Below are 10,568 nucleotides of genomic sequence, written 5' to 3'. Positions count from 1 at the left end.
TGTATATATATATGTATATATATATATGTATATATGTCACATTAAAGTGACATTTTCGATATTTTCATTTGAATGTGTAAATCTTATTAAAATAACCTAAAAATATTTTTTGATGTACCTTAAGATAAGAAAAATGTACAACAAAAAGAAGCTACTATTATTTTTCTGATATTAGTGTGTTGTGATCAGCTTAACCTCGTCATTAACTCTTGTAGCTGCAGTATCCTATGTATTCTTTTAATTTAACTGGGGAATTGTAAAAGCTATTTGCTTATCCAGAGTATTTGGTATTTTTCAGCTATTTTTTAAGGAATAAATCCAAAACGGACTTATTTTTTGTTAATTTTAAGGGTCATCATTGTTATCTTTTATTTAAGATATTATATTTATCAACTGGAGTACTATGCATTTGAGTTTTTAAACCTGGCTATAGCAGATTGGCATAATGAACAAAATCACTCCTAGTTTTATGAGTTTTACTTTCTTCTGCCCTACACCAACCAGAAAGCAATGTCTGGAAGTCCTGCTGTTGTTATGCGACTGGTGGCCTCAGCCTATGCTGTGGCTGAAAAGGCTGGGACCATTGTACGGAATGTCCTTCACAGTGGAGAACTTGGTATTGTGGAAAAGGTATGACCCCACTATGTGCATTTTGTGGTTTAACAACACTAGCTGCACTCATGGTTAAAGTTTAACATTTCTGTTTCTACTCTTGCACAGACAGGCGCTAATGATCTGCAAACACTGGCAGACAGACTAGCACAGCAGAGCATTTGTGCTTCACTGTCCAAACGTTTCCCCAAAATCACCATAATTGGAGAGGAGGTAAGTATCAACAATATTTAGCCAAATTATTTGCTGTGGGTACCTAGACCTAAAAACATCCTCGTATTATGACAAAGCTCATGAATATTTATATACTTTGTTCAGGATCTTCCTTCTGAAGTGATACAGGAAGATCTAATTGAGACTGGCCAGTCAGAGGAAATTCTTCAGAGGAGTTGTCCACCTGAGTACAGCCAGCTGAAAGAAGAAGAGGTAATCACATGTGGGTTTAGTTTCAGAGGTTTAGCACCTGAATAAAAAAGTATTTTCTGCTATTACAAATCAGTGTTGTACAGTTGTTGCTTGGACACTGTTTACCTCCTACGGTGTATATGTACTTGTTCTGAATGTGTCTATCTGAATTTCAGATAGTTGTGTGGGTAGATCCTCTTGATGGCACAAAGGAATATACTGAAGGTATGCTCTTCTGAAGCATGTCTTAAAAATCTCCTCCCATCTCTGTGTATTCAGCTGCATAAAGCTCTCTGTGCACAAGCCTGCTTGGTTGCTTTCTGGTTCTCAGCTCTCAGAACTTCACTGCTACTTTTTTTGCCTCTTCTTTGTGCATCCCTGCTCCTGCTTATCCACCTGTCCGCTGTCTTTCTGCTGACCCTAGCATCGAGGTGTTTCCATTTCCAAGCTGTGGCCCAGGCACCACACAAAGGGTTGGACACCCCTCAGCCTCACAGCACAGCTCTCTGTATGGGAAGGCAACGGTTAAGCCGGGCCTTGCAGAATATTAATTATTATGGCCACACTAGAAATATTTATGAGTGAAAGTGCAGTAATGTCGTTTAGTGGCTTCCAGCTAACATCCTGCTGCTTCCTGACTTCAGGGCTCCTGGATAATGTGACAGTGCTCATTGGGATTGCATATGGAGGCAAAGCCATCGCAGGCGTGATCAACCAGCCATTCTACAACTACCAGGTACAAGCCAAATCAAAACTGTGTTCAAACTGTCTAACAGCTTTGCTATATAGTGTGTCGGCTATTTTGTAGTACTTTTTGTAAACATCATTCACCTTATAGTACACAACAAAATCATCACAAGACGCACTAAAAACAGCGCACAAAAGCTGCACAGATGAAAGAGTCACCAGAGATGGAAATAATGTGATTTTCTTACCCACTGAGCATGCTGTACCTGGTGAGCTTGATGGCTTCTCAGAGGCAAAATTAGATGTCTCAGCTGTGCTGTGGCCCATCTTCTCCTGATAAACGCTGACTAGAGCCATATTTTAGTCTTCAGTTGCTGAATTGCATTGTACATCTTAGAGATGCATTATAAAATAGCTCGCTTATTAAAAATCTACATGCAAGCTATAACAATAGGCTAGCAGCTTAGCATCTGAGTGAGCAATATAGCTTTAAAATTATAACACAATAGTTCAATGAAATTTGCAATGATGATATTAATGATGATTAACTTTTTAACTTCTAAATTTAGAATAACTAAAGTAATCTAACCTTGTAACTCTCCAGGACCTGCACGATATTGACACCCAATAAAACTGAAACTGAAAAATATTTTCTACCTGGAATGTCGTCACTTCCGTCAAGCTTTTTAACCAGTTGCTTGAACCCCTGCTTTTCCACCGTTTGATATCTGGGCTTGTCTCATTGTTGTGCACATTAGGGAATGTAAAAGCATGATATCACAGTAGGACTCTTGCAGCTGCACATATATGTAACAGAAACAGTCTGTAGTAGTTGAGTGAGTAAGGTTAATTGTGACATTTTCAACATCAGCTTGGTGCAGGAACACAATTAGGAAGAACCATGTGGGGGATGCTGGGATTGGGCGCTTTTGGGTTCCAGCTCCAGGAAGTTCCAGGTGACAGACGGATTGTCACCACCACCCGTTCCCATAGCAACAAGCTGGTAACAGACTGTGTGGATGCCATGGAGCCTCACGAAGTTGTACGAGTGGGTGGTGCTGGAAATAAGGTAAGATGGATCTAAAATTTTCTTCTGACAGTGGTAACAACTCTGTGTACTTGTTCGGGCAGGGTTTTTTAAAACTTATCAACATTATTTTTAATTTCAGAGATCATCAAGACATAAAAACTGCACGTATAGAATGAACAGTCAGTTGATTGATTCCCCGTGTGCCATCACGAGCTTTGAATCCACAGGTTCTGTTAAAGTAGGGTCCTGTGCTCTTCTTATGCTATCATAGGGCTTTGTCTGCAGGCATACCTCACATAATCTACCAAATGCACCCTTCATGCATTTATATCCCACTACTCCATGGCTTTATTTTATGTATCGTCCTTGAGTTTGTGCTTTGTTTAGTTTATTGGTTATCAGCTCTCTCTGCTCTTCTTTCCTCTCACCCCAACCGGCGTTCTCTTTATATTAAAAGATTGCCAGTATTGCAAAGTAGCATTCATAGAAGATTGTTGTAAATGTGGTTTTCTCTCTATTGTTGCAGGCTCTTTGCTTTAGTTTAGCACCCCATTATGAAGGTGGTGAAGGTTGTTACTATATAAATAATAAAAGAAAGATGTAAATCAATATAAAAAAAAGTGCTAACAAATTGAACTCACCTTTTTGCATTAGTGACCAATGAATTATGAAGCAGTGAGATTTTTCTTTTACATTATTAAGATTAAAACTTGGAAAAGTGAATGCTTTTGTCTAGTTACATAGATAAATTCTACACAGAGAGACTGAACGTACATTTTTCTGTCCGTGCTTCTCTACCTGCAGATTATCCAGCTTGTTGAAGGAAAAGCTTCTGCCTATGTCTTTGCTAGTCCAGGGTGCAAGAAGTGGGACACTTGTGCTCCTGAAGCAATCCTGCATGCTGTTGGAGGTGAAAACGTTTAATCATATAGCAACATAATGTCATGTATAGACACTGTTTTTTTTAGGGTTTAAACCACTTTCTAAAATCGTTTCCCAAATATTTCCTGATCATCTCTTTTTCTAATGCAGGTAAACTGACTGATATGCATGGAAATGCATACCGCTATGATGCTAGTGTAAAGCACATGAACTCTGCCGGGGTTCTTGCTACACTCCGTAACCACAAGTACTACGTCAGCAGAGTACCACAGTCAGTGCTGCAAGCTCTCAAGTCAGACTGAGGTCTGTCTTTATGTTGTCAAAACATACAGTGTAAAATCACTGTTTTGTTTTTTTAGTAACCACATTATTTGACTGGTGTATCTAATTTTTAAATGTAACTAGTAACAGCAGTTTTGAGGGTATTCTGTGTTCCTGTGCCTAAAACAAATCACCGTGATTTCTGAGTGTCAGCAGACTAACCAAACTACCACTATGATCTGCACTAATTTAATGAATCAGACACAAGTATTAAAGCAGGCTTAACAGCACTTCCATTTATTTCACTCATTTGAAACAAACTTGTACAAATCTCAGAACATCTTAACATACGGTTTCTCAACTTGAAGACCAATAGATTTACAAGGCAAAAGGCAAGATCTGAAGGTTAAATGTTGGTTAGTGAGTTGGAAATGATGTACTGTACTTGATTCGGTAACCACAAAGTCGGAACAGTCTATACGTAATGCAATGCCAACAACAAACAAAATGCAGGCATCTTGACTTGATACATTTTACCTTCTTTTTACACACAGTAACAGAAAATGCTTTCTGGACAGTGAAAGAGGGCAATTGTCAAACCCCACTGCTGTGAAGAACAAACATACAACTGAGCTGTGAACACTAAAAATGAACTGACAACGACTAGTTAATCCTGTATTTGAAACCTCGTCTTGTATCTAACAAGATGCCGTGTTCTTCATTTTCTTACCTTCTTTTTCTCTTTTTTCACACTGGCACATCTGTCTACTTTTCTACACATTTACTGTATTTATCAGACTAAAGGACACACACTCAGAGTGCTCTCTGAGCGGTGTGGGTCCATGATGTCTGGATTTTTACTTCAGAAGCAAAAAAGGAACCATTTACAATGTTGCTTTATCGATATTTTATACCAACAATGGAAACACCCACTAATGCTTGTTCAGTGATGTGAGGGATTAAAAATGTACACAGTACAGTATGAGTTGTGGAAAAATGGACTTGAAACACTACGAGGAGCATCAGCTTTATACAAATGCCCAACTAAAGATTTAGTTGGCATCTTTTTGAAATTAAGAGGCTTTAATAGCCCTCTCACATAATTGTGCTTGCATACAGCAAGATCTCTAGCAATATTTATTGCACTAACATCATAAAAGTCTCTGGATTTTATTGGCATCTCCATAGGAAGAAAACATTCTTGAGTCGTAAGAAAAGTCTTAGCTGTCACGTTTAAAGATAAAATTCAACATTATGGGAAATATGCTTTGGCCGTACCTGCTAGGTGTGAAATTCATGGTGAATTGATTAACGGTTCGTTTGTTGTGTTGTTTGGGACTGTAGGTACAGCTAACAGAGCTTAGCATAAAGACTGGAATCAAGTGTGTAGCATGACTAGCAGAGATCAAATACAACAAAATCAACATATCAGCACCTCCAAAGCCCAATAATATTAACAAGAACGTTAACAATATTTGGTTTATCTGGACGAACAAAAAAAAAAAAAAACACACTAATTTTAAAGGCATTTCTTTGAGTATACTTTAATGCTGTACACCATGTACAGTACATACTTATATAGTATGTGAATTTTAAGAAGGTAGTCCAAATTTGATTGCAATCAAATTTAATTTGTGAATAAACCTAAAAAAAATAGTACTCGAGGAGCTAAATCTAACAATCGACCTGGTAGATACTTTGCTCATGCAACCCTGCAGCTCAGTCTCACTGCAAAACCTGAAGGAGTAGACAATACGACTAATTTTGAACAAAAATTGTCCTTTTTGTTGACACTTTACCCCAGCACTGAATTTAATGCACTTCAGTTGGAAGTACCTCTTGTGCCCACATGCGCTGCTTTAAAACATTTGCTACACCTGTTTAAACCCAACCCATGATCTTTTCCTAAATCTAACCAAATATTTTTGCTGCCTAAACCAAACCAACACCTAAAAACACAACTAAAGCCTCAAAGTATCAATTAGGAAAACTTAAAATTGTTAGTCCTGAGTGTCTCCAGAGTCTTTTGCACTTTCAGACTGGAAGCACAACAATTTGTGTCTTAATTAATGGATCTGTGCTCATGGCACATCTGTTTTGCAAACTAACACCCGTGATGGTGGGAAATGCACTAATGCAACAAACAGCCATTCTGTGGAGGGGTCCTTGAGAGCACATCCATACTTTTGAAAGCGTGACAAGTATTGAGATGCAATGTGTCCTTAACAAGAGATCTGTCAATTTAAGTTTTATACTGGGAAGTCTGAAGAGTGATTTCAGGCCCTTGTGAAAGCCATATTTAACAGGTGAGAAGTCTTACCTGATATTTTGCAGGAACACAAAGGAGCATATTTCCCAAAATGTTTAATGATTTAACCAGTGTAATACTTGAGATAACACAGTGGGAATCGAGATGAGACTGGAATTATTTGGACCTGTAGGCTGGGAGAGTGCTGATTTTACACATTGCTTAAACAAAGAGCTCATCTCAATCACACAAGCGTGCATGCATTTACAAAACCACGATTTTTATTTTTTTTTAATCTGAAGGCAAAGAAGCATCTCACCCATTTCGAAAAAAGGTTGGTGTTAATATTCCTGAATGAGCTGAGTAAATATACTGTAGCATTAAAAAAGAAAAATCACTCACATATTCATAAAAATACCCACAGAACAAGCAAAACAAAAAACCCTCTCTTTGAGTTTTTATTTACACGTGAATAAACTGACCGAGAAGGCTGCAGTGTTTGAGGCAGCCTGCAGGGATGTGGGCCAAAGCCCAGCCAGAGGAGGAGCAGGAGAGTCGGGGCCAGCTGCTCACCTCTTTTTAGGTGCCTGAGTGGTACGAGGTGGGGTGACCGGGCGTCCTGAATTCACCCCCCCATACTGATACTTAGCTTTTTTCTCTGACGGCTTCAGGATCTGAAAAGAACAGATAGCAGTGTTGACATAAGCCTACAGAGGATTTAAGGGAGATTTAATGTGCCATCAAAATTAACACGCTCTACCTGAAAAGAACACATGAGCGATTCGTCCACGCTCATCATGCCGCCTGCATTGTCAAACTCCCCACAGTAATTGGGAGCAGAAAACAGGGTCACCAGCTGCCGCTTTGCAAAGAACTCATAACCATCCTCAACAACCTGTGGGGTGGCAGGATTAATACAAGTAGACTGACTGAAAATTAACTGGCACCTATTTTGGTAATCAATTCAATTCAGTTATTTTCAAGGCTTGTTTTTTTAAAAGATTGTTTTGGTAGCTTAATGTTCCACTCAGTAAACCAAAAATATTTTCTACTTGGTGGTTGTAAGTCATTCAAGAATATTTAGGGAACATGTTTTGCATACAAAATGATCAGATCTGTTTTCACTTTCGAGCTGTAATAAATAAAAATGATTTAATTCAATTAAAACTGACCAAACTTGTTTTCATTAACAAATGGAAGTTTAATTATCAGCTGAGCCATTTTAATACAGTTGTATGTCATCAAGTAGCTTGAGTGTTACCTGATGTGCTCGACAGATGAGGTCCAAGTCGTGGCGGTTGAGGAACTTGCTGACCACATCAGCCCCAAAGGTGAAGGAGACGCCCCGATCATTTTCACCCCAGCCCTGGACATCTTTGTCTGGATCAGACCACAGCAGGTCGCACAGCAAGCCTGGAATGTGGCACATTTAGGTCAGCAGTGCAGTCGAGTTGAGCAGCCTATTTTTGTAAACTTCTACATGTAATTGTATGTTTAAAAAACTGACATTTCACCTGTTGGTTAGTGAAACTGTTGTGAAGACTTGTTTCTGAGCGACATCTTGGTGTTTTAAATCCAAACTTGTCACCATGCACTGATACAGTAGAGACTTGTCAATCACAAGTCAGGCTCACCCTAAACCGTACATAACTGAAACTAGTCAGCAAGACCATAACCTCATCACAAAAGTGTTTATGGTACCATCCAGCAAAGTCGACCTCAAATTGACATTACTAGTCGATTTGAGCAGCACAGCCCTCCAGCTGCTGAAGCTGGAATAAGACACTTTTTGTAAAAAAAAAAAAGAGGAAAAAAATGGTTTTAAAATTTCTGGTTTTGACTTGTCCTCTCATATATCAGTGCTGATGTGGCGGTAGCTACGTGTACCGTGACAGTGACCATAAATGGGCGTGGCTATGTGATGGAATTACCAGAAGTGATGGGTATGGTCACCCTGACAGGCCATTGTAAAAATTCAGTCTAAATGGGGGTTCAAAATGGAACAACTAACAGCGATATGGAAAGCAAAGATCCAGGAATGCCATTAACAGTCAGATGCTTCAAATGACAACAGATGAAAAACCTTAAGGACATGAAGTGGACCACTCCTGAGTTACATTTTTCCTCATCTCTGAGGTGAGTGATCTAAACAGCTCTGAGTGGGAACAAAGAAAGTGCTGACTGACATAAGGGGGTGGTAAAAACATAAGAGAGTTACCTAGACAACCAGAGCCTAAAATGTCCTGTAATGAGCATCTGTCAGCTACAAAGCAAGGCACCATGAGCAAATCGTTTCATATCTGGATGGGGCTTAAGGCACTATGACAATGGCTTTACTCTTTAAACCTCAAAGCTATGTCCATCCTTTATATACAGTCTACATGCTAAAGCAGTAGGTGATAATGTATTCATAATTTTACACAGTGGGAAATGACTACAGATACTGTATATATGATGATCTTCATGAATCTATTAACTTAAACACAGACCTGTGTCTGGGACATCAGTGGGTCTCATAATACGTCGGATTTGTTCCATGGACTGTAGATCAGGTGACAGTCCTGAGCAAAAGAGGACAGTATTTACTACATGCATCAGTAAAAAATTTAGACATGACAAAAACAAAGTTGACTAATGTCATGAATTACCAAGTATTTACTGTAGTTAGTAAAATATGTTAAGTTAATGCAATAGTAACAAGATATATTACTAGCTGAGCCCTCAAATGCATTTAAATATCTAAGAATGATAAATGGAGTAATTCTATATGATCACTCACTGCCTATTTAGAGGCACACTTTTAATTCACAGAGACAAATTATTCAGCCGTACTTTGTTACCTCCCACATAACAGATGTTTCACAAACCTCCGTGACAGCAGAAAATCTTCTCATCAATAATCGCAGCAATGGGCAGACAGTTAAAACAGTCTGTGAATGTCTTCCAGAGCTTTATGTTGAACCTGCGTTTGCCTGAGGAAAATTTAACCAAAAACAATTTCCAATTCAGGTGTGTTATTTTACATCCATGAAAACCTCCGTTATCTCACAACCAGAAATGTTCACTTTTCACATTTTTAGCTTTCAGAAAATTCAATATATGTTTTGAAGTTTAATCATTATCAGATTACTTTAATAATCATGAGTTGTATTCTCTAGTGCAGTAAGCACTAGAGAATATTAAGGATTAAATCCAATGTTGATCAAACGTTTTTGTCTTTTACACATAATTTATTGCCATAGTGCTTATTTCCATTGAATAACAGAAAGAGAAAGGAAAATAGTTCTTCAGTTTGTATCGATACAAACCACAGAAGCAGCTAATCTTTACATCTATGAAACTGTAACCATCAAGTTAAATTAACAGAATTTAAATCTAACAGTATTCAGATGCAGTCAAGCACTGATTTTTCAACTTACATTCGTCATAGAAGCCGTAGATGCGATTGATGGAGGCACACTCGTGGTTCCCTCTGAGCAAGAAGAAGTTTTCTGGATATTTGATCTTGTAAGCGAGAAGAAGGCAAATGGTCTCTAATGACTGCTTCCCTCTATCCACGTAATCTCCCAGGAACAGATAGTTGGCCTCTGGCGGAAAACCTCCATACTCGAATAGCCTTAACAAGTCTGTGTACTGCCCATGGATATCACCTGAAATTAAAATTTTTACCTACAGTTTATTGATCTCATGTGATTATACAGATATCTTTGAAAGAGAATGGCATATTTATAAACATATTTATAAAATGTGTAGTAAAATATTAAGCTCAACTGTATCAAATGCTGCACTGAGGTCAAGCAGGACAAGCACACAGGTAAGTGCAGTGTCAGAGGCCATAAGGCAGTTATTCATAATCTTCACTAATGCAGTTTCTGTGCTACAGTGAACTACTGTGAATCTAAATATGGTTAACCTGGAGCAAAAATAACAGCATTGTGGGGTGGACTGTCTTGCTGTGAAGGGACTTAAAACATATAAGACAAATCCAAGTGGATTTTTGCTCAATTCAACCCATAAGCATTGTAAATGTAGTGAACAAATAAAAACAATGTATATAAATGCCCTCTGGGGATATAGGTGGGTTCTCACCACAGATTTTGAGTGGAGCCTCAAGTTCAAGAAGAATTGGCTGACTGAGGAAAATCTCTCTGGACTTGATGCAGAGCCCCCGCACCTCAGCCTCTGTCATCTGTACGATCTTCCCTGGACGGCATCCTCGCACTACAAGGTAAAAAGTAACACACATATCATTATTGTGATTAAAACAGAAAAAGAAAAACATTTTATTCATATCACCAATTCCCAAAACATTTATATTAAACAAAACTATTAATTAAAAAAAATAGTATGTTCAAGTCACAAGTTTTGTCTTTTATTTACATTTGCACCACAGATTAAAGAAATCTGATCACCAAGTTTTGCTTTGCTACTGGCCAAATATGC

The 10,568-nt window shown here is 38.3% G+C and overlaps 2 protein-coding genes across 2 annotated transcripts in view; one reads left to right on the top strand and one right to left on the bottom strand.

Moving 5' to 3' along the window:
- bpnt1 (bisphosphate nucleotidase 1) overlaps nucleotides 1-4,167 on the top strand; it is a 5,496-nt gene extending 1,329 nt beyond the window's left edge. The window contains exons 2-9 of the mRNA XM_005731154.1: nucleotides 505-630; nucleotides 721-825; nucleotides 931-1,038; nucleotides 1,194-1,242; nucleotides 1,662-1,753; nucleotides 2,576-2,773; nucleotides 3,539-3,644; nucleotides 3,767-4,167. Of these exons, the coding sequence (XP_005731211.1) occupies nucleotides 511-630; nucleotides 721-825; nucleotides 931-1,038; nucleotides 1,194-1,242; nucleotides 1,662-1,753; nucleotides 2,576-2,773; nucleotides 3,539-3,644; nucleotides 3,767-3,918 (930 nt within the window). The 5' untranslated portion in view covers nucleotides 505-510 and the 3' untranslated portion in view covers nucleotides 3,919-4,167. The remainder of the gene's footprint in view (nucleotides 1-504; nucleotides 631-720; nucleotides 826-930; nucleotides 1,039-1,193; nucleotides 1,243-1,661; nucleotides 1,754-2,575; nucleotides 2,774-3,538; nucleotides 3,645-3,766) is intronic.
- On the bottom strand, nucleotides 4,148-10,371 carry LOC102208145 (serine/threonine-protein phosphatase PP1-beta catalytic subunit-like). The gene is made up of 7 exons (XM_005731186.1): nucleotides 10,215-10,371; nucleotides 9,545-9,775; nucleotides 8,993-9,097; nucleotides 8,615-8,686; nucleotides 7,387-7,538; nucleotides 6,886-7,020; nucleotides 4,148-6,799 (listed from the first exon to the last, which is right to left on the bottom strand). The coding sequence occupies exons 1-7, from the start codon at nucleotides 10,369-10,371 to the stop codon at nucleotides 6,695-6,697; spliced, it is 957 nt and encodes a 318-aa protein (XP_005731243.1). The 3' UTR covers nucleotides 4,148-6,694.
- Nucleotides 10,372-10,568: the final 197 nt, after the last annotated feature.

The sequence above is a fragment of the Pundamilia nyererei genome, unplaced genomic scaffold (genome assembly GCF_000239375.1).
Source record: "Pundamilia nyererei isolate P.nyererei 1_Seehausen unplaced genomic scaffold, PunNye1.0 scaffold00041, whole genome shotgun sequence".
Classification (NCBI taxonomy): domain Eukaryota; kingdom Metazoa; phylum Chordata; class Actinopteri; order Cichliformes; family Cichlidae; genus Pundamilia; species Pundamilia nyererei.
This window is presented reverse-complemented; position numbering and strand designations above follow the sequence as displayed.

Coding starts and splice junctions, on each gene's coding strand:
- LOC102208145 (XM_005731186.1), bottom strand. CDS start 10,371: ATGTGTGTTACTTTTTACCTTGTAGTGCGAGGATGCCGTCCAGGGAAG. Junction 9,098..9,544: donor CTACGGCTTCTATGACGAAT/GTAAGTTGAAAA, acceptor AATTTTCCTCAG/GCAAACGCAGGTTCAACATA. Junction 7,021..7,386: donor TCATCTGTCGAGCACATCAG/GTAACACTCAAG, acceptor GCCACCCCACAG/GTTGTTGAGGATGGTTATGA.